At 42.1% G+C, this 24,468-nt stretch overlaps 1 protein-coding gene across 1 annotated transcript in view; it reads left to right on the top strand.

Annotated features, from left to right (window-relative positions):
- The window catches only part of Enpp6 (ectonucleotide pyrophosphatase/phosphodiesterase 6), a 114,077-nt gene that overhangs the window by 78,586 nt on the left and 11,023 nt on the right, over nt 1-24,468 (top strand). Inside the window, exons 3-6 of the mRNA XM_008853565.2 lie at nt 3,275-3,386; nt 12,206-12,347; nt 13,448-13,627; nt 16,329-16,466. Coding sequence (XP_008851787.1) covers nt 3,275-3,386; nt 12,206-12,347; nt 13,448-13,627; nt 16,329-16,466 — 572 coding nt within the window. The remainder of the gene's footprint in view (nt 1-3,274; nt 3,387-12,205; nt 12,348-13,447; nt 13,628-16,328; nt 16,467-24,468) is intronic.

Here is a 24,468-nt window from a genome sequence, read left to right as displayed (position 1 = left end):
AAGTCCTTGACTGGTGAATAGGGCATGTGAAGGAGAAGTGAAGGCAAAAGTAGTTAGCATTACAAGTTCTAGACAGGGTCACACTTTTTTTATATTTTATTTATTATTTTTATTTTATGTGTATGTGTGTATTGCCTTCATGTAGGTAAGTGCACCCATCTCGTGCAATGCTCACGGTGGACAGAAGAGGCTGTAGGATCCCCTGGGACTGGAGTTATGGACAATTGTTAGCTGCCATGTGGGTGCTGGGATTCGAACCCGGGTCTTCTGCAAGAACAACCAGTGTTATTAACCTCTGCATCATCTCTCCAGCCCCCAGGGTCACACTTTTTAATAAAATATTTTCATGTAGCTAATACTGTTCTTGGGGTTAGCTGCATTTTCCTATTTCATGGTTAGTTGCTGTTTATTTTGCTTATTCATTCATGGTTCTGAAACCATGGCTCATGGTTTCTGAGGTTTTGGTCCATGGTCTCTTAGTCCCATGGTTTTGGTCAAAGTATGATGTCAGTGGGAACGTGTTACAGAAGAACATTTTTACTTCCTGCAGCTGAAAGTAGAGAGAAGGAACAGGAGCAAGATGTCCCCTACAACCTATCCTCAGTGACCTGCTTCCTCCATCTAGGCCTCATCTTCTAACATTTCCAGAAATTCCAAAAATAGTATCAACAGCTGGGGACCAAGCCTTCAATTCATTAGCATTTGGGCTGGGGGGACACCTCACATCCAAACCTTAACACCAGTGAATGGTTTTATAAACTGGCTACATCATTTTATTTTCCTACCAACAGGTTATAAGCATTGGCCATCCTTACTATCGTTTGATATTTTACAGAATTCTTCTTTGTCGGATATATAACCACATGGCAGCCAATGTGGTGTTTGTGCACTTTGGGGGAATTTATCTAAATTCTCTTAGCCGTCCTTAAGTCTTTCATAAGATTAGTTACATTGCCCTTGACTAAGGTGAAATTAATTGCAGGAATACTTTGTTTTATTATACTTGCCAGAAATTTCACTTCTATAGAAGTTGGACTTGTATGGCAATCCTGCATCAAGTTCATCTATTATGCCGTTGTCCAATGCTTCATGTGATAGTTATCATTTTCAGAAGTATAGGATTTTTAAATTAAAAAGTGCACTTTGTAAATCTAAATGCCATTTTCATACTTAACCAACTATAGTATAACATAAAGATACTTTTTATAGGCACAAGAAAGACAAAAATTTAATGTGCCTTGATTTACTGTAATATTTGGTTTACTGTAGTGATCTGGAACTAAACTTTATTTTTTAAAATAAAGAAAAAATAAAGAACTCTACAGTAATTAAATAGCATCTCCACTTTTTTACATATAATTGATCAACAAAAACAGTTTGCATAGTAATTTAAGCTAAGATTCATTTTCTCAGGTGAAGGATATTATTCTGTCAGCATTAAAACCAGATTAATTTTAATCAAATAAAAGGATTAAGAGAGCATATGTTTGATGATATTAGCAAATATACCCATCATTGATTATACAAAAACATTTATGGTCCGATATAAGTCTGAAAACAACAACAAAAAAAGCATGCCATTTATTTGTCTGTAAAATAATGATCAAAATCTCATTACTTCAAAATTCCCATTCCCATGATCCAACTGTGAAAAGGCCCACACTTAAGCACATTACAGAAGGCTGTTAAACTTCTGAAGGGCATGTAATATCTGACTATGTTTCTAGCACTAAGCAAAGGGTAAATAAACAACTTTGAGACAGCAACCAAAATTTATAAACCATCTTTGACAGACAAAACACAGTTATTAAGGTAATATAACCAGTCAGTATTTCCCTGGCATTTCTGAAAATAATGGATATTTCCCCAGAAGCCATGAGCAGACTCATTCCTGGGCTATGCCACCTATTTGTCTTCTCAATAAACATGTCTTGGAAGGGGAGATGTCAGCTTCCTGGTCTTCTTTCAGTTCCCAGATGTGCCTTGCCTACCTTGAATCTAAGATCTCAGGCAGGGAGGGATGGGGTCTGCCACAGATCTCAAGCCAAGAGGCATGGGGGTCTCCAACAGACTGTTTCAATCAATGTTATACTGATGAAGGAAGTCTTCCTAGGGACTGACCTACTATCTCCACATTCTAGTTCTCTCATTTTTACTCACTTCCACTTGGAAATCATTTTCCCTGGGCTGCAAGCTGGAGCCACATCTGGTCTCCTGATTGCCCGGGTCTAGCATTTCATCACTCTTTATTGTTTACAAGCTGTCTGAACTTTGGCTCAGGCTATTCTCTTTGTCATGAGACCCCAACCAGTCCTGCCTTCATCCCGGTGTCTATAAACTGAACTCAGGACAGGAATTCAAGCATGGTTTTCAGGAGGAAATAATGCCCCTCACTGAGTTCCCATATCACCCACCAAGTGAACACCTCACTTCAGACTACACCCAGAACATGATTTTCCTCTTTCCCACAGGCTGCTCTGTGAAGGGGACCCTGGCTGATTCATTTTTGTTTCCTCTGTCTGAGCATAGCCCCTAGTTCATAGTAAGTGCCAAATAAATATTTGCTCAAGGAATGTAAACGGTGACTGGATCGTCCTCTCCTGCTCTGTGTTCTGATAATCTGATTAAGTGTCTCTTCCTCAGAACAACTACTTTCCTTCACCAACAGTCTAGGGCAGAGAAGCCAAGCTGATTCATATCTGGATGCTTTTCACTCTGATTACATTTTGGGATAGGAGAGGCTATGTCTCAAAACCTTTGTTTTAACTCAGTGGAATTGGCTTGCTGATGTAGTAACTCTAACATCTAGATAGCTCTTATACACAGAATAGGGAAATGTCTATTTTGTACTTCTCTGACCATACAGAAACAACCCAACATATGATTCTTGAATAGGCAAGGGTACACTAGACTAAAACACCCTACTTATAAAAAAGTTACAGGAAAAACTTAATTTTTTAAGTTAGTTTTCTATTTTTAAGTTATTTTTAAGTTATGAGGTATTTCTGTATATGAATTGATTTTTATTTTGTTTTCATCACCCAATTTTTGGCCGTCTATGTCATAGAACACCAGTGTGACATAGGAATGGCATTTAAGAAACTATTCCAGTAAGTCAAAATTATAACTAAATATACTAGCTATCAGAAATAAGTTATTCTAGTTTATGAAAAGGTATAAAAATATTTTGACTAATATTCTTTTCATGGAATAGGCTGATTAACCTACTCCAAGTACTGGAGACAGTAACCATTTGTCACCTTTTTCTTGTTAGGTTGTGAAGTTGAGATTCTTGGTGTCAGACCTACTTACTGCCTCGAATATAAAAATGTCCCAACGGATATCAATTTTGCTAATGCAATCAGTGATGCTCTTGACTCATTGAAGTAAGTGTCCCAAATTTCAGCCATATCATTATTCTTTAAAAATACTTTTTATTTTAGTGTGTGTGTGTGTGTGTGTGTGTGTGTGTGTGTGTCCACACAGGCACATACACACTCAAGTGGTACAGGTGCCCACAGAGCCCAGAAGAGGGTGTCAGATCTCTTGCAGCTGAAGTTACAGGTAGTTGTGAGCTCTCCGACATAGATGCTGGAAACCAAATTCTGATCCTCTGCAAGAACAACAAATGCTCTTAACCACTGTGCAGTCTCTATATCCCCTTCTTCCTTGTTTCTTGGAAGAACAGTGTCTCAGAGAGTTTCGTGTATGATTGTTAACTACTGGTTGGCTATGGGTACTGTTTGGAAATGATAGAGAGCTAGGTTCCCAGGGTTTGGAGACCTCCTTTTAAATCATTAGGCAGTGGAGGAACAATGTAAATATTAGCACTTTTATAATAGTAATTTACTGAGCAAACATATTTCAAAGGTATCAATAAGTATTTTCAAAAAGACCAATAGGTTTAAGGAGATTACCTTTTACAGCCTTGTTTGAAATGCACAAAGCACAATAACATATTAGAACACAGAGTATTTTGTTGTTGTTTTGATTTGGGGGTTTTGGTTTTTGGTGGGTTTTTGTTTTATTTTGGGGGATTTTTTTTTTTTTGCCTTCCACATAGAACAATGACACAGGATGTGAAAAATGCAAAAATAAGTAACTCTCTTCTGAATAGCACACAGCCTGTCAGGGAAACAGATCACCAAAACAAATCAGGACAAAGCCTCAAGTCAGCACCAGAAATCACTGGTAGAAGTCAGGTCTTCAGGACTGGAGGCCATCTGAGAGTATAACAGCAACTGGGAGGCTGAGCACGTTGGGAGAGCTCAAGTTTCCAGAGCTAGAGTTGAGGTCATCTTGGTTGATGAATGGATATCCTCAGCGGAGTCAAAGCAGAAGGCTCAGAAGAATCTGAGCACGCAGATCAGGACAGGACCTTTAGCCTTCCAAGAGAAAGAGCATGGCTTCCAGTGAGGCATACTGTGAGAGATCACATTTCCTAAACACAGTGCATGGGTCAGTAGTATCAAGCACGCAAACTAGCTGTGGCTAAGCTTGCCTCAGACACATGGGTGACCAACTATGTATCACTATCTAAGATTGTCTCAAGTTCAGAGATGACCAACTGAGTTGGGTTACCTCCAGATGACTCAACAGTCTGCTTGGCAGTACAGTCTCTCCCATATTCTAAGATACCTCCTTCCACAGGTGACTGGTGATGGATGCCATTCTTTCACTTTCTTTTCCACAGTCATTCCCACAAAGGAGAAAGCAAGAGCCCAGCCTAGGCTGATTCTTAGACTATGCCACCTCCATGAAACTGAAAGAGAATTTAGTTTCAATTAAAAAATTGAGAAGAAACAACTTTAAAAGTTCAATTTATTTCTGGTAGGACTGGGAAAGAGCAAAGTCTGGGGGAAGTTAAATTTTAAACCCACATTCTTCACACAGTTTATTCATCATATATGTTATATGATGCTGCCTGCTACCTCATCTGATTTCTTTTTCTTGACCACAATGACTGGGAGACCACACATATGAGGAGCTGGAATCCTGTGTGGCTTTTTGATTAATGGAATCAAAGCAGGCTAGTACAGCGTGCATGACAGATGAACAGAGCTGCAACTTCAGGGTGCCTCCATATCTACTCAGTACTGCTTCCAATATATCCCAAAGGCCAGCCATCCCTACAGCCTACTTCCGTGCCAAATGCGAGCATTTGGATTGTAACTGTCACAAAAATACCTCCCAGTAGCCCAACAGTCTGCTTGGCAATGTGATCTCTCACACATCTGGCCTTTGCAGTGAATGGACTCTCCCTGTGAATAACCACAGGTAAAAGAGCAGAGAGTGCTCAACTTGAGAGCCCCAGGGCCTCTGCCTATTCTAGAGAACTTTGTCTTGGTGGGGTTTTTTTTGCCTTTTTTTAAATGTAAAATGTGTTTATTGGGATAGTTTCTCACTCATCTTGATTCAGGGTACTTTTAGTGCTGCTTCCTCCTGAAGGAACATCCTCTGTAACCGTCCTTTTCGGCCTGTAGGCTGATGGAGGACAGTGGAGCAGCCAACACACAAGACTACTGTTTGCGCATGGTCAAAGACCGTGGTGATTTTTTAGCATCCCGGCCATTTCACATCCGTGAAGTAGGGATTGGGGCTCTGCACCAGGGCTTCTTGTATTTCCTCTTCTCCTCTTCTGGAGAGGGATGAAGGAGAGCCTTTGTGAGAGGCATGTTCTCGTAGGGAGGTCATCACCGCCAGAAAAAGCCTTTTGTTTTCGTTGTCAAGCAACATGACAAAGTAACAAAACACTGGGAATTTGCATCTTTATCCAGGAAATGGGAAGGACTTTATTTTTATTATTGCGGGTTACGGTAGTAGTGATGGAGTATATGCTTGTGCTTGGTAAAGAGATAGATTGGGCTCCTCAAGAAAGGAAAAGTCAAAAAGATCTGAAAGTTCAGGGAGTGGGCCCCAGGCTAGGCCTCTCCACTATGTGGCCTGGTGCTCCACATTGCCTAACTACAGGCTTTTGCTCAGATCTCTAAGCTAGGTAGGACTTGAAATGACAAAGACAAGAAGCCAAATGACACTGCCTGAGGAGGGCGATGGGAGGACTCGGGCTCTACTCCATCATCCTATGCGTTATTAGGACATTTCTCACTCCTGTCTTACAAAGCAGACTAAAAACTGATGTTTGTAGGCCCTTGCTCTTCTTTAAACAAAAGTCTAAACCCTGTTCTTTTCAGGAGTGAAGTGCTTTATAGAGATGACCAGTTCAGAGCACTCTAGAACAATCAAGTTCATCCCACATGTAACAGCTTATACACGAAATAATATGGCTCATTCTCATGGTAGGTGTGTTTAGGCAAGGTTGTATAGTGACTTAACTTCCCATCAGATAACCCTGATTGGAAAAGCAAATCTAGACACCAGATCACCCCTTTTGGTTTCTGTTCAGAGATATCTCAAATTCCTAATTATAATTTGAAGAGCACCTGGGATTTTCCACACCAGTGTTCAAGCATACAATCATTCCTCTGAGTCAGTGTTGTTCACAAAGTCTGACCACTTTGCAAAGAGAACGGGATATGGGCTAGATAAGCTGTGACAGAACTTGAGTGCGATCATTAAGATCTTGAAGGCGCAGCCCTACCTAGCAGGAGTCCAGGTGGACCAAGACTCTGCACATGTATAGGCAGGAAGAAATAACTCATCACTCATGTGATCTGGGCACTGTCTTCCCACTGTCATATCCTCGTGAGATGCTACCTTTGTATTTAGAAAACCTTTTAGGATAGAAGAAAGGAGAAGGGGAAGAAAGTTGATATTTTCAATACCAATAGCATCAGGTCAAAGGGCTTTATTTCCATTACCTACTTTGTTCTTTCTCTATCGTGTTACATAGGTGTTGTTCTCCCCATTACACAAAAGATATAACCAACTCTTTTTTTGTATATATTTTATTTTATTATTTTTATTTTATGTGTACGTGTGTATTAAGTGCAATGCCTGCAGTAGACAGAAGGGGCTGTTGGATTCCCTGGAACTGGAGTTACATTCAGTTATTGCTATGTTAGATGCTATGTGGGTGCTGGGATTCAAACCCAGGTCTTCTGCAAGAACAGCCAGTGTTCTTTAACTGCTGAGCCATCCCTCCAGCCCCAAGGCATCACCAACTCTTGAAGGTTAACTCACCCTGTCTTAATCACATAAGCTCTTGGGTAGGGAATCAGCACCCAGCTCTTTCTGCAGAGGCTCCTAGGGCTCTCCTGCATGTGAAGTAACTGAAAATGGCTCCTTGATCCTCCAATCCACTCCACACTCAGACGTCTAAGATGCTCTGAAGAAGGAGTCAGACAGAGAAAAGAGGTTAAGAATCCCTCTGCAGTTGTCCTTTCTGAGCCATCCTGGGGCTGGGGCTCTCGCAGATCCAAAGTGGATTAGGCTTTATGAACTCAGCAATACGAAGCCCCAGTCACCAGTGCTGGTGCTTTCTGAGCCTTGCCATTACACACAGGACTCAGGGGCAGCACCCCTGCACACATTGCCACCCCCTTCTAAACACAAAGCAGATCGTGATCCACATCCCTTGATTCATCTTCTTGGCAGTTCTGTTTGCAGGAGTTTCATGAGTCAGTGACCAGAAAAAAGAATAAATAGGCCTTAAACTTAGTTTCTGGAGGAGAGAAGGGGTCAGGAGATAGCCAGTGAGTGCTGGGTTCATGGAGAGGGGTCAGGAAACTGCTTCTGACATGGTACCAGCAGACCATGCAATCTCACCAAAGCATTGGTCCAAAAACCACTGGAAGCCAGGCCTGGTAATACAGATCTATAATCCCAGCTACTCTGGCGGCTGAGGCAGGAGAATCATGACTTTCAAGGCCTGCTTGGGATACAGAGTGAGCTCAAAGCCATTCTGGACAACTGTGTGAGATCCTATCTCAGAATAAAATATAAGAAAAATATAAGGAGAGTTGAGTAACAGAATGTTAGGTTGACATCATGTGTGAGACCATAAGTTGCAAACAACAACAAACGAACAAAAAACAAAGAAATCACTGAACTGAAGGAACAGTAGTTGTGGTTGATATTCTTTTTTTTTGGTTTTGTTTTTTTGAGACAGGGTCTCCCTGTAGCCCCAGCTAGTCTGGAACTCACTATGTAGACCAGGCTGGCCTCAGTCACAGAGTCACCTATCTCTGCCTCCCCATGCATGCCACCACACCCAACTATAGCTGATGTTCTTTGTTAAGCTCCAAGCTGTTGGACACAGCTGCAGAGGGATTCCTATATTCCTTGGCATTCTAGAATCTTATAACTAGAGTCACTGCTAATGTTAATAAAGGAATAGATGGATTACAAGAGAATTCTTTCCACCTGCCAAAGGAATCCAGCTCAAACATATTGACCCGATTTCCTCCTCTTTATGAACTGACGAAGAGAGATGCAGGCTTCTGCTCAGTGGGGACGGATGCCTCTCTCTGTTTGACCTCCAATCAGGAAAGCCACAGGGGATGATAGGAAGGAAAGAGGCATGGAGACATTTCTTTCACCTTCTTTCCCTTTTGTTGTGTGTCTAACACTCTACACACATCAATGAGTTTAATACTCAATGTAGGTATTGGGCAGGTTTTTCAGACAGGAAAATTGAGGCTTAAAGATATTTTTGTCATTCATCTGAGACCTCATTAGTGAGGAAAGAAGCCAGGATCTGAACCCAGATTTGTTCTCCTGTCAAAAAGTAATTTTCAAAATTAAAATTGGCATGTTCTCACTACATCTTTTATGAAAATTCTTCCAAGAGTCCGGGCAGTTTACTACAAAAGGAATGGGGAGAATAACGAGGTAGTTAGCAGGAGAATTTAAGAAGCGCACCGTTAAAGAAAAAGGACACCAGAGAATGATGAGATTTGAGTTTTGTTCAGTGTAGAAATGTCAATAACTTTGAGGATGATCAGACTATAATTTGGAGGGTTACTTTCTCTATCAGAAAGTACAAGTTTTATCTCATCTGTTTTCTGCCAATTAGCAGCTAGGTTTACAGAGCCAGAATGATAACCAGCAGTGAAATCTGGTGACTTTTAAGCAAGTGTTTTGGACAGTGCTCCAATATGCTGCTGAAGGGACAGGACAGGCTGTCATTTCAGGGACCTTCTTTTCAACTCTTAGATAATTTTTTCCTAACAGTCAATAACTAACCATTTATTGAAATTGCTTCCATTTTTCTCTGCCTAATTCTCTCTTCCTGATCCACTTTAGTAAGGAAAATGGATGTGACATTATGAACTTTTTATATTGCAAAGTAATCTGGACAGAATCATAAGGTGATAGGAGACTTGGGTGTCCCTGAAACCCTACAGTTTAAGGCCCCCTGAAACTTTCTGGGAACTGGGTTTGATGGCCACATGTCCTCCTGGCATGGTTCCTGGACCTCAAAGCTGTAAATGGCCAATAGCAGGCCTGCAGGCATTTCCACCCATTTCTCCTCACCCAACCCCCTTACAAACGAGCTGACCTGTGATAGAGACCAGACCTTCGTGGAAAACAGCTGGCTACCAAAAATTTATCTGCTGAACTCCAAGCAGGCAAGAAGTGTCAGCCCTTGGAGACCTCAGTCCCTAATGAATCAATGAAATCTTTACATAGAAACCTCTCCTGTGTGTATTCCCTGAAACACAAGCATCCCAAATCAAGTGTTCATGGCATTTGAGGTTGACAGCTTCCTGAAACAATGCCATCAGGTAAATTGTGACACTTTCCAGCTTTCTAATCACACAGAGATTTGTGAATGTGGTAAACAACCTTGGAGAAACCTGCCTGCATTACCAAGGTGGGGTGTTAAAATGAAGGAACCAGGGAATATGTCATTGAACTTTAATGCCACAGTAAGTCACCACTGTATAAAGTGGGATTTCCTACCACATGTAAGGCTCATGCTGAAAGTGTGGACACCTAAACAGATGTTGTATTGCATGAACCAGCACATCTGGAATGCTTAAGATGCCAGTACATAAAGCAGACAAATGTGAAGGCTTATCTGCAGGGCAGATTTTATGGAACGTTCCATTGTGTTCAGATGTAGTGATGGAGGGAGAGCCCCAAGCCCTAGCAGACTAATGAACATGGGCTGCAAACAAGTTCCAGCATATTGATGAAAATTATACTACCTAGTACAAACTCCCCCCTCTCTACATACATACTTATGGGACCCTAAAGGGACTGTGTGTACTTGATTGGGTGTAGATGCAGAGGGAGTCTGGATTAGTCATTTGCACATTAGGGAGCATAAATAATAATAATATCATTTGTGAGAAAAATCTAAATACTAACCTAACCCAATCCATATTGTGGAGGAGGGTGGTAATGGGGCTTATTAATGAAGGGTCACTTTATTTTGTTCTAAAAAGAGAAGAGAACATTTGACTAACAAATTCTCTTAACTTGAAACCAATGTTTTCTCCAAGTCATTAACGATGTGCATCCCAGTAGAATATCAATGCTTTGGTAAGGTATGTGTAACCACAAGGAAGGAAGACACAGGAAAAGAAAACCCTGGACTCTCTTCTCTAGTTCAGAAGATGGAGATGTTGATAGACATTCAAAGGTCCAGTTTACCTTTCCAAGTTCCAGATGTGTCTCAGAAATCTACAAGGGCGTTGAAAACTTCTAGAACCCTCTGAAGCTTGCTTATTCCTGTACAAATCTGTAAATGCTCTTCTCTGAGGGCACTTGTCACTGTAGCTCCAGGCCTGGTAACAAAGTCACCACATAGACACAGGGTACCTGTGTCAAGAACTGAAAATGAGGGTGTCTCACATTGTTACCCTTTTCCCATCCAGCTTCTAGGGGTTAGTAGCAATCATGCAACAGAGTAAGGGTTTCCAAAAGATCACTCAGGCTGAATAGGTTGCTTCTTCATTGATGTGGGCTATTTAGTTTATTCTTAGTGGTAGTTGTATTCTAGAGACTTGGGCTTGAAACCTGGATCCATCTCTTACTAGCTTTGTGACGTTGACCACTGTATTGAGCTCTCTGAATTCTAAAGTTAGGTATATAGCTGAGCTGGTAAAGTGTTTGCCTAGTATGCATGAAGTCCTGGGTTTGATCCCCAGCATCACATAAAATCTAGGCATGGTGGTACATACCTGTTATCCCAGTACTTGGGGGAGATGGAGACAAGAGGATCAGAAGCTCAAGGTCATCCTTGACTGTGTGTTTATGTGTGTGTATATGTGCATATATGTGTGTGTTTGTTTATGTGTTGTATGCATATGTGTTTAAAATAAAGTTTTTTGAGAGAAATAAGGCAATCTGCCAAGGACATTAATACTACGTCTTATTTAGGTCCAAGCACAGAACAATACCTTTTCATTTCTTTTTCAATAGCTTGTTCTTTATCGGTTCTCTCTGCCATCATCACCATCATCATTGTTGCTCTGATTTATTTCAGGTGCTTGATGGGATGATGGGCCAAGGCAGAGCTGTAGGAGGGAAGTCACAGTGCAAAGTGCTGTATGAAAGGAGAGGATGTTCCCTGGAATTCCTCTCTGTTCTTTCTCTCCATAAACTAACTTCTCCCCTTTGTGTCCTATGTTTCTCATCATTCTTAACTCAGCATTGGGGGTTAAGCATCTTGGATTTTTACCACTGATACTCTGGCCCAGAGAAAGAGTTTGCGGGCCCATAGAAGTATGGCTACTTCTAGAATTCATTCTATGTCTACATAAGAGCTGGCCTATCACACATCTCCATGGAATAAGTGTCCTGGGTGTGTCTGATGGTGTCAGACCCTAAGCATTAATCTGTTTGCATTCCCCAAAGTTGCTGTTTTATTCTTGCTAATCAGACCCACAAGCTAATGTTTTGACACTTCCTTAAAGTCCAGCAATAATTTAACAGCAGTTAGGTAACCATTGCCTCCAGTTTTCTGACTTTGCGATCTCAGCAGGTGGTACAAGTGGAAGTAGAAGAACTATCCACTGTTTCTTACCATGCCTTCTACCTTTGGGGGTCCTGAGGACCAATACAGTATGACCAGAGCAAGGAATGAGCAGTAGACACAGTCTCCAACTTTTGTCAGGATGAAAGACCTTGAATTCAGTATCCCTCCACCTTATTCATGTGGAAATATGGGTTTTGCATGGTCCATTTGGCAGGGTTTGGGGGATATTCACACCGTCACAGAGGACTGGTGGGTCCTGTGAGAACAAGCTGGCAGGGCTTCCCCCTCATTGTGACTGTCTCATTCTGTTCCCTCTAGGAGTGGCCGGGCTGATCTAGCAGCCATATACCATGAGCGCATCGATGTGGAGGGCCACCATTACGGTCCCTCTTCACCTCAGAGAAAAGACGCCCTCAAGGCTGTGGACACTGTTCTGAAGTACATGACCCAGTGGATCCAGGTGACCTAAAGCATGGGCATCCAGTCTAGTGTTCTCCCCATCTCTCTTGCCATATGACTGTCACACCACTCCCTTCAACAATTTCTTTCTTTACTAGGCCAGCATGATGCTCTTTTCTTTACTCAATACTTCCTACGGCACCAAGGGACCCCTTGTCCCACAGACATCTGGTGGGATTTAACTGGTCTAGATGTATGTTATTACAGGGCTTGACTGGAGAACTAGTCCTGTTCTTAACAACTTGGCATGGACATGGGGCCCAGATCTGGGTTCCAACTTAACAACTTAAAGCAAGCTTCTGTTTGCTTATTCTTTTGATTTTCGTTTTCATATTTTTACTTTGTTTTATTTTTATATCTACAATATCAGCAAACAGCGGTTCTTATATCACCACACAAGTTTATTGAAAGAGAGAAAGAAAATTAAAAGAGAGGGTGTACCTTAAAAAGCAAAAACTTGGCCTGGTTATACAGCATATTTTGGGGTGGAATCTGTTATTCTATGTACCTCCTCAAAAGTCTTTTGTCATGATTTGAACTTTTCATCAGGCAGATTAGTAGATGATTAAATTCAATCTGAAGCAATACCCTGTTCTAGTTAGCTTTCTATTGTTGTGGTAAAACACTGACCAAAACCAACTTGGGGAGGAAAGGGTTTATTTTAGCTTACAGTATAGTCCTTCATCAAGAGAAGCCAGGGCAGGAACTCGGGGCAGGAACCTGGAGGCAGGAACTGAAGCACAGACCATGGAAGAACACTGCTTACTGGCTTTCTTATCTGACTGGTGCTCAGCCTGCTTTCTTACACACCCCAGGACCATCTGCCTGGGGTGGCACCACCCGCAGTGGGCTATGCCCTTCCTACATCACTCAACAATCAAGAAAAGCCTCATAGACCATGTCTACAGGCCAGTTTGATAAAAGAAATTCCCCAATTGTGGTTCCGTCTTCTCAGTTGTGTCAAGTTGACAACTGAAGTCAACCATGACATGATATATCCCTTCTCCTCTAATCTCTAGTTTAAAGTAGGTCCTTATGAGACTTTCTGTGTTGAAGCCCTTTCTGTCACAACTCTGATGACTGCCTGTGTCCACCCCACAGGAGCGGGGCTTGCAGGATGACCTGAACGTCATCATTTTCTCAGACCATGGGATGACTGACATTTTCTGGATGGACAAAGTGATTGAGCTGGACAAGTACATCAGCCTGGATGACCTGCATCAAGTGAAGGACCGAGGGCCTGTCGTGAGCCTTTGGCCAGCACCCAGGAAACACTCTGAGGCAAGACATGTCATGATGGAGGAGAGATATGGGCTCATTGGCTCCAGGCTGTGTTTTACCTTTTCCCAGGAGTTTTCATACTAAAATATAGTACAGCATTAGGAGCATGGACTTTAAAATCGGGTGATGTAGCTTGCTACTCGCTTCTCTGTAACCTCTGTAAGATCATTCATTTTCCCTGTTTGCTCTTCTCTCTAACAGTATCTCCCCATCGAATTTTATAAAAATTAAATGAGATGAAGGACGCTCCATGCTTAGTAAATGTCCAACTGATATAAGCAAGCTCTGGTTTAGGACTGTTTTATTATAACATTTAGTGACTATCAGAGGCAGGCTCTTTAGAAGGGAGCTGCTACTCTGATCCATCTCATTTTCACCAGGAGACTGGATGTACAAAGGTGATTAAAGAAGAGAGTTGAGGCCACGTGTGCAGTGGGTTATCTCCTCAACCTCACACCCACATCCTTGGGCTCTGATCCCAGCTCTGTCACCAACCTGGAATAAGGAATGATGCCCACCCTGACCCCTCTGCCTTCTATATGTGAGCCTGGCAATGACACTGTGACATCCCTCAAGTCCATAGGAACACACAGAAGCAGGCTGGGCCCACAGTGAGACTGTGTATGTGGTGCTTATTGTAAAGATCACCATCAAAGGAGAAGGTTCTCAAGAAGACCTCAATTTCCTACAGTGTACAGCTGAGGACTAACACCCCACCACTCCCTTCTAGAAACTCAGTGTCCCGTGCTTGTTAGCTCTCTTTTTACCATCTTAAAAATAGTCATTAGAACTAGCAATGGGTGATAAAAAATAAATGAGGAACGGGTAACAATTTTGGTTGACAGCTTAGGGCTCAAGTTGCTCCATCACTTCCGAGGGCAGGGGATACGTCTGCCCAATCCTAGAGAAGCTGACGTGGACCTGGAAACATCTGTCTTTCTCTGGAGATGGTAGGCCGCCAGCCCCAGGGGATCGAGGAGGAACCTGGGGACTGATGCCACCCCAATTCTTATGGTAGTGGAGCAGTTGCCTCTCAACAGTTATCATTAGCCATAGTGCTAGGGTGGAAGCCAGAGACCCAACACTTTGATCCAGAGAGAGTCCCCTTGCCACCGTACTTGCCCTTTGTTGAGGTCTGTTACCAACAACACCACTGCCCCGGGTCTTGTCCTATCCCCAGGGAAGAGGCTCCTTTTTCTCAGGCTCTATAGCTAGAAAGTGAAGATGTTAAATATATTTATACAATGTCCCACAAATTGCCTGAATACGAAATTGGAAAGAATATTCTACACGTTGGCAGATTCTTGGGAAATAGTTCTGTCTTCCTGGCAAGGAAGATCATCTTTGTCTCGAATTTGGTACTTAGGAATGTGATACCTCCAGTATTACCGGGGATCAACACTCAGGATCTGGGAGAGTTTCTTACATCGTGATGTGCACAGAATACTGCAAGCAGCCAACAGCAGTTGGTGATGATTCAAAAGTGGGGGCTGTGTTTGCCTGACAGTTGTGTCATGTGATGGACACAACAGCCTGCAAGATCTGTTGTATGTCTACAGATTTTTTACTTATCCAAAAAAAATTCTGCATAGATTTTTTTAAAATCAAATAGGGTATATTAATTCACAGAGCCATCTACAGCTCTCTACTTACCATCCTGAAAACTATTTTTGAGTTGAGTGAAGAAACACAATTTATATTCAGTTGTATCTGGGAATATATGCCTGATTTGGCTAACGGCCAGCAAACCAGTATCAGCAGGTTGATTTTAATTTTAGCCCTGAATATTTAAGCTACTGCTGGGTATGGGAAGAGTCTACAGACTCTGCATCTGCATCATGGAACTGGCAGTGAATGTCGTTGATAACAAAAAACTCCTGGTGCTTTGTGGGTAGGCCATACTCTCAAGGTCAAGTTGAAGAGCACTTTCTTCTCTTTGATCCCAATGGCAGTTAGCATCAGCCAGGCTGATTTCTTATTTGCCTTTTACTTTTAGTGAATTGAACTTTGACAACTAATTTTTGTGACGTGTTCACTAGTTGATTAGTGAATATACACAAAACCATTATTGGAAAATGTGTGAGGTATAGAAGATAATGTTGCAATGGTTATCTTATATTCAATAGCCACTTAAGAAGTAGAATATTGACATGGTCTATGCAAGTCCTTTCCAGAGCCCATGAGATTTTCTGCCTTCTCAAAAACCCACTATGAAGTTACCATTTATTGTGTGTAGTTACCTGAGATTTATATGATAAGAATAATCTTTTCTGTCTACAGTTTATATTATTTTTCCTCAAATTGACTCTCTGACAGCCTTCTATGTGTCCTTGTTGTTCTGATATAGGCATCTTCATTGTTTTATAGTATTTCATCAAAGAACAACACCAGAAATTCTTCATTTCTTCCATTTTTATCTTCTCTTTGTTGCTTCTTCTTTGCCTCTGAGCGGTTCTGAGCACACATCTACAGATGTACATGCATGCGGTATTTTCATTATATTCTAGGGGTTCACTTCTGATGTCAGGGAGTAGGTGAACCTTTAGTCTTCCTTTAGTCAGCTTGCTTTCTGAGCTGTAGAAAAGTCTCTCATCTTAATGCAGTCAAATCTATGAGATGTTTGTGATTTATATTTTGATTTTTACAGTGTCATGTAACATTTAAGAGAGTGCAAACAGCTCATTCTTGTTTTTCTTTGCAGGTACATCGCAAGCTCAGCACAGTAGAACACATGACTGTGTATGAGAAAGAAGCTATACCCAGCAGGTTCTATTATAAGAAAGGCAAATTTGTCTCACCTTTGACTTTGGTGGCGGATGAAGGGTGGTTCATAACAGAGGTAATTATAAAATATGTTACCATTTATTATCCAAATTCTATCAAACAGCCCAAAGGTAAGTAGCAATTATAGAGAATCTAAGGAATCTTTTCAACTAGATGTCCTTTACTGCCTTGTTTCCTTGTTTATAAAGTCATAAGACTGGATCAGATGACTTGGTCGACACTAGCTTTAGGCACAAACCCAGAGTCAGAATTTAGACTTCATGGCTCCAGATCTGCTGTATTGTAATAAATGGGCCTTAACTCAATTACCCAAGCTTCTACATAACCTGTTCAGCTTAAAGCAGAATAATTACTGTGAACCAAAACAATTGCTTTAGGACAGTGGTAAGCCAAGAGAGGCCAGGCTATAAGAAATGTTTGGAAAACAGAGCTGCACAGATTCAAGTCCCCAGTTACCAGACAGTTTTTGAAGTAGAGATTATCTTACAGTTTTGGCTAAGCCCTTGTTGCCTTAGGCCTGAGTGACTTTTTGCTCCTTGTTCTGGGCTCTGAGCTCAACAGACTCTTGAATGCACATATGGTATATGCCAGTGTGGGAAGGTCCTGCCTCCCAGGGGAATCCATGCTCACGACATGTGTACATTCTGTTCCTAAAGAGGACGTGGGACACTTCAGACTTAAGTTTGAAGGTGGGCTGTGCTTCCATCAGACTGCACAGTGAAAAAGGGTAGCATTGAGACCAACAGTTCAAAAGACCCAGACTAGTAAATAATGTGCTAGAGAGGAAGCAGGAGCCTCATCGGTGGAAATACTCATGGGTCAGCAAGCTGGTCATGAAACCATGGGGACTTTGTGGCATTAACACGAGTGATTCAGCAGGGCTGCACCACGCTGTGTGCTTGCAGAGAGGAGCATCTAGTCACCAAAGACCTGAGGACAAAACAGATCTGGTTGGTGCTATTGGCAACAGAAGGTAGAGACCAGCCAAGCTCCTCTAAGACTGTGCCCTCCTTGGCCATGCTATTTATAGGGTCTCCAAAACCGGAGACCGAGTCAGGAGGATGGCAAACTCCAGGTCAGCCTGGGCTACCTAGCAGATCTTGTTTAAAAAAGAAATCTAAAGACAAAACAGTCTCCAAAAGGTCTTTTCTGCCCACTAGCACCGCCACTTCCAAGAATCAAAAGCTTCTCTTCACTTTTATATCACTTCAAACTTCACCAGGAACGAGATGATTTTAAGCTATATAGCCTCATCCCTTGTGTGTGTGTGTGTGTGTGTGTGTGTGTGTGTGTGCGTGTGTGACATAAAAGCACTATATAATGGTGACGAAAGTACATTTGATTTCATTCATGCAATATGAGGTCTGTAACAAACAAGCACAGAAGTTTCTCAGGGTCCAGCATGGAGCCTGCCTGGGTAGAGGCCTATCTGACTTCAGTCTGTAAAGCCAACCTTCCAAGTCACAGCAAAGAACTCACTTTTTTCCCGTGTCTTACTCTTTTCATTTCATAAAGCTCTAGTAAAGTTGTTTGGAGTTTCTGAAAGTAAATAACAACGAGAATTAAGTCACGGTCGACCGCCACTTGTATGTACCTCAATGTGACTGTGTGACTGTGTGCATCGGGCGTTTGCCACCTCATGTTTAGCTCAAGTGTTGAGAGGCTGAGAGGCTTGTTTATGGGATAGAGGGAGACTGAAAGGATGCAGGGTGATTTGGAGCATAATTTGGTGGAAATAGGCTCAGGTAGGGCAGAGGCAAAGGCAGAGGTCACCATGGAGAGGTTGGACAACTAGAGGTGCTGTTGCACTTCCAGTGGGAAATGCTTTGGGCCCCTACAAGGGTGAGACAGAACCTATGAAACCACTTTAGCCAGGAGTGGAAGTCTACTGACCTAGGCATGGGGGAAGGGAGAGCTCCTCCATGCTGGCAGAGGTTCTGTCTAGAAAAGTTAATATAACATCCTGTTGTAGCACATTCAGCAAGAAGATGTATCTTTCTGAATGACTGAACTGTGTTGGAAGACCCAAGGGTGGCAGTTAAAATGTGCTTGATTGGGGCTGGAGAGAGGGCTCAGCGGTTAAGAGCACTGACTGCTCTTGCAGAGGACCCAGGTTTGAGTCCCAGCACCCATGTGGCAGCTATGTACCATCTTTTACTCCAGTTCCAGGGGAATCCAATGCCCTTTTCTGACCTCCGCAGCATTGCACGACACGGGTGCACTCACATACATGCAGGCAATACACTCATACATGTAAAATAAAAATAATAAATAATTTTTAAAAAAATGTGCTTGATCATAAGTCATAGGCTATTTGTTTTTATAGTTTTAGTTTTGTCTTGTCTTCTTGAGATAAGGTACTGCCAAATTACCCAGGCTGGCCTGGAACTTACTATAGAGGCCAGGCTGGCCTCAAACTCACTCTCCTCTTGCCTCAGCCTCCCAAGTGTTGGGATTTCAGGCATGTGACACCATGCCCAGCTTCATAGATTACTTGAATGATAGCTTCAATGTTAAAGACTTGCTATCTCGTTTAATTAAAAGGCTGGAGGTAAACTATTCCAGGGTTGCTTAATCTAGCAACTCAGTGATATCAAGTCCCTGAGCCATCTTTACCATAATTCTGCTTTTCCTCTCATAATCACAAAATAATTGCAGCAGCTCCAACCATCATATCCCTGCAAAACATCCTAAAGCAGGAAAGAAATGTTATGATTTTTCCTTATTGCCTACTTTTATCAAAGGACAAAATATATATTCTAGAATCTGAAGGAGAAGCAGGTTCTGTGAGGCCCTGAATATTATGAATTTGGGTGAAGAGGACATCTCTGTAAGAAAATAATACATAATTATGAAGACAAAGTTACATACAAGGACTTAGGAGAAATCCATGTATGTAAGATGTTCTAATAGTTAAATTTCTATAACTACATTGAAAATCTTCTGTCTAGAAACCACTAGCAACTTCCCCTGAGGACTCATGAATCAGTTGATTGGTATGGCTAGAAAATTCCTGCCTGGGGTCAGATCTGGTTCTGAGATTGAAATGTGCTGAACTGGAGAGATGGCCCAATAGTTCTTATAAGACTGCTCTTGAAGAGGACCTGGTTTCTTCCCAGCACCCAGTGGCGGCTAACAACCACCTGTAACTCTAGCTCCAGGGGATCCAACACCCCCTTCTGACCTCCGCAGACATTGCACAACACAGGTGCATTTGCACACATGCAGGCAATACACTCATACCATAAAATAAAAATAAAATATTTTAAAAGAGAAATGTGCTGAACTGCAGAATAGAGAGTCATAACAAAAGATCAAAGACATGCAGAGCTGGGATTAGGAGAGAAGGACCCCAAAACAAAACAGTAGAGAAGAGGAGAAAAAGTCAAGGCCACACCTTTTCCCAGGAGGCCAGTGACAGGAGCCACTCTAGGAGCCTGTGACAGGTCTGACAGAGCTTCCTCCTGCCCTTGGCCCTGGAATTTCTGCCTTTCCCCTACACATACCGTGCAGAGTTATGCCTTCTTTTTTCCCTATAAGAAACCAGATAATTATTTTCTTCTGTGGGTGATGCCATATGGTTTTGTACATATTATATATTATTTTTGCATGTGTAATACACAAATTAATTTGAGTTATCAAAACCAAGAGTCAATCAGTTACCAAAGGCTCCCCAGTATTTCACTGTCTCAACTGAAAAACGGGAAACTCCATAGAACGAAAAAATCCCTACCATTGACAGCTGCTTGAACAGCTTTTAAAACACATAATTAGGACTAAAGATGTATTTCAGCTGGCCTAGCACTTGCACTAGCATGAGCAAAGCCCTGGGTTCAATCCCCAACATCATATAAACTGGCCATCAAGGTGCACACCTGTAATCCCAGCACTGAGGAGTGGAGACAAGAGAAGCAGAAGCTCAGGGTTATCCTTTAGTACACATGGAGTTCCAGGCCAGCCTGGGATACATGAGACACTGTCTATAAATAAATAAATGAATAAATAAATAACTTCAAAAAGGAAACCTAAGACATTGTTAAAGATACATGAAACAAAAAGTTAAGAAAGAATCAGATAAATAGGATACACAACATAAGATTAGCTCAGAGAGATGAATGTTAACCCACCATGTATGGCACAGCACACATCTCTGACAGTGACAGAGCTGTATACCCAGTCCCAACGAGGATCAATGACAATGCCTGGATCATTATACATTTTGAATGTCCCCTCTCTCAAAGTTTCAGTGAAGCATATGAAAGGCTATTTTACAGTTTTCAGATAATTGATATATCAAGAAAAAAATTAAAACTTTGGTCAGTAATAACAACTAAAAATATATTAGCTGTCCTGAACTAAGTGCCTCCTTATGACTATTTCTAATTGTCTCAATGACTGTGCTATGAGTAGTCCTGAAAGTTACATATTTGTATTATATATTAACATAATGTATCTCTGGAAAGTCATAACTGTCTAAGTCCTGAGAGAAATTCAAATATCTCAGTCATTCCTTTTCATACCTTAGATTCATAGAGTGAATATTTTGATCATTTCACTCTTGTTCTTGAATTTACACCTTTTTATTTTCTGGGATGTCATACATAAAAATTTAAATCCTGATTCTGCTCTAACACTGAGGAGTTGTTTTCTGAAAAGTCCTAAAAACAAGTCCTCATTGCCTTGGTCATCTGCAAGGCAATTGTTGAAAACTGTGTTCTCTGTCTTTGTTCCTGATCCACACCAGAACTATTAATCTCTCACATTCTCATTTTCATAATTTCTCTCCAAGTCACTAAAAAAAAAGCCGTGTTTTGCTGGGTAACCTGCATGCCTGACCGTACAACGTATGTGGTGACACTCCAGAGGTGGGCTGTCCTTCACATGCACAGGAGGTGAAGTCTCAGTCTGTCCAGTTCTCCAAAGATCCTCCAGATATTTCATCAGAATGCTCATTTTTTTCTAGTACATTTCAGCAGTGCCTGCTGCTGGCCCCCTATTGGGTCTAGGGGTTCCTTGGCTTTTTCACAGCATCATCTACAGAAGTTCTGACCTCACTTCTATTTTCTTTCCTGCTCCTGTCATTCTGCAGAGACCTGTAGAGCTCCTCAGAAGCCCATTTTGCTTCCCTTATCTGTTCCTAACCTCAGGTCATGCCTTCGACTAATGTGGGTGATTTGCACATACTTGATCAAAGTGTGAAAAAAGTTACTTCATATCCATGACTTAAGTGCTGATTTCAATGGTCAAGGAGGGGAATTGTTTTTCCCAAACTATCTTCAATCAACCATAAGTAGAAGGATCCCTGAGAATGCCCTCCCAAAGTCCTGCCTGTCCTCCAAAGCCACCTGAAATACCGTTCTCCTTTGACATACCCAGCTGGTCCTAATTGACTCCATTTGGAACTTTCATAAGACCCTCAAATTGCTCTGCCTGCTGCTGTGTTTGTCAGCTTCTGGACTCTTCCTTCTTGGAGTAGAGGCTCCTAGAGAAGAGGTTTTGGCATCTTGACCATCTAGGAAGAGTGTATACTGCCATGAGTAGAGTTACAGTACATGTGAGTTGACTGGATGGATCAATAAACATCCAAACAGTTGCATTGGTTACTTATTGGCAAATTGTTCACATTATAGGTTTGTCAGCAGTAACCAAGGATAAAAAGGGCTAAGCCAAGTCTTTGACTTGAGCTAATTCTCAATAGCTCTAGAACAGGTTTCAACAGGAAAAGATGCAGAAGCCATGAATGGATATTCTAGCTTCACCGAGCCCCAAACTATCCCAAGGGTAGGACATTGCAGCTCACCCAGTCCTCACCTAGATTTGAGGCCAGTTTCTATGGCCTGTCCTGCAAAGTGTCTACCCAGTGCCACTGAGCTGAAGAGAAAGCAAGATAGGGTGAGAGCCTGGAGGACTGAGAAACACGGTGTTTCATTCTGACCTTCTGGATTCCTGTGTCAGCTGAAAGAAATGAGGCAAGTTAGGGCCCCGGCATCTACAGGAGGTCAATATTTTTCTCCTGAGGAAAGATTTATTTTGAAAAATGGCAAAGGGTATGAAATGCCAGTCTCAGTTCTAAAGCCCGCAGTTGAATGGCAGTTAGGCCTAGATCCAAAATATTTGGGGAAATCAAGACAATCTGGGAAGCATGACTTCTGAGTGGTAGCAACAGCTAGCATGGTATTGTCCAGGCCCAACTAACTGAGCTCCAGGAAGTCAAATGTCAAAAGCTGGAAGCAGCTTGTTCTCCGCAGTGATTCGGGTCACCTGTGGAAGCTGTCTGGGAGCTGTGCCCCCACCCCCCCCCACCTTAGAATGACTCAACAAACAGGATCCCAGAAAAAAAGAGAAGAAAGAGCCCTCCTCTTCCCCTTAGTGCTGCTCTCCAGCACTTTACTCTACGGCAGAGTTTGGCCTCTCTGGATCCCTGCTGATTTTGCTGTCTGAGATTTTCCGTGTCAAGCTGTGTGTGGCAGGGGACTCTCCAAGGTCAGGACAGGGGCCCAAGGTTGAGCAATTAAATCCTGTTTAGAAAGACAGACAGAGAAACTGTTAGAAGGCCATCTCTTGGTAGGAGCATGTGACAAACACATAGTTAAGTTTAAGACCAACACTCCCCAGGGGCTCTGAGGGTCCTGGGATGGGAAGTAAAGCGTCTCTGGTTAACACTCTGAAATAGCAATGCTCCAAAGGCTAAGTGTCTGTTACTTTCTATAGCTGTGTTAAAAAAAACACTGACCAAATGAACTTGGGAACAAAAGGGTTTATTTTATCTTACATCTCCTAGCTCACAGTTCATCACTGAGGGAAGTCAGGGCAGGAACCTGGTGGCAAGAGCTGAAGCACAGCCCATGGAGGAATGCTGTTTACTAGCTTGCTCCTGAGGCTTGTGTCCAGTCTGCTTTCTTATGCAGCCTAGGATCACCTACCCTGGTTGGCACCACCCACAGTAGGCTAGGCCCCCCCACAATGCTCAACAATTAAGAGAATGCTCCACAGACATGGCCACAGGCCAATCCAATGGAGAAAATTCCACAACTGAAGTTCCCTCTTCCCAGGTATGTCAAATTGACAGCTGGAACTATCCAGCACATTATAAAACTGCTGCTGTGTGACTTTTTCTGGGAGACTGTAAACAGAGGTCTATTTACCTCAGAAAGGGTGCCAATGACAGACCAAAAATCAATTCTGAGTCTAACTTTGTGAACTAGTGAGTTTATTCAGGGTGGTGGGTACCAACAGGAGCATCAACGAGGTGTTACTTACAGGATTGAGGATGATTTCAAGCCACACCCCTAGGAAGCCCACCCAGTATGAGTGGAAAGCTGCACCCCTGGTGCTCCTCTGCAGTCTCCAGGCAGTGCCACCGGCAGTCTCCTCCCCAGCAGCAACCACCAACTGCTTATGTAGCCCTGGAGAGGGCCCTTGGGGCTCTTGAAACACTCCAAGTTTCCTTAACCTTGTAAGTTTCTTTAGCTTCTTGAGGCTTATGAGCCTCCCTCTTCCCTCCAGAAGGGAAAGTTCCAATTTGGGGGAAACAGCTACAGAACACATGGTTTATAACAGAAACCATAACTCCTTCCTAACCCTGGTAACAGATCCAAGGCAGCCGACTGCCACTGATTCACAGGAGTTTTCACAGATACCTCCCTTGACTTGGACATTTTTGCTGATCTTTTTTATTCTGAGATGACATCAGAAGCTTATTTTCAGGAAGAAGGAGGATACCTGTGAAAACTATTACCTGAGAAAATACACTTTACTTTTTATTAGGTCCCTTACACACCTTAAGTAGGTTTTAATGTTTTGTTTATTTTAATTTAATTTCAATAGCATTCTTTCCATACACCAAGATCTTTTGAAATTACTCAAGGAGAAAAGCATTTATATGCTTAGTGGCTATGTTAGTCAGCTTTCTGTAACTATGACAAAATGTCCTAGTTAATCAACTTTAAAAGGAGGAAAGATATATTTTGTCTTATGGTTCTATGATTAACTGATCCTGTTGTCTTGAGCCATCACAGAATGGTGAGAATACATGGCAGAAGAGGCCTGTTCATCTC

This window comes from Nannospalax galili, unplaced genomic scaffold (assembly GCF_000622305.1).
Source record: "Nannospalax galili isolate Female #2095 unplaced genomic scaffold, S.galili_v1.0 scaffold46, whole genome shotgun sequence".
Lineage (NCBI taxonomy): Eukaryota > Metazoa > Chordata > Mammalia > Rodentia > Spalacidae > Nannospalax > Nannospalax galili.
Note: the sequence above shows the minus strand (reverse complement) of the source record. Positions and strands in the feature narration are given on the sequence as shown.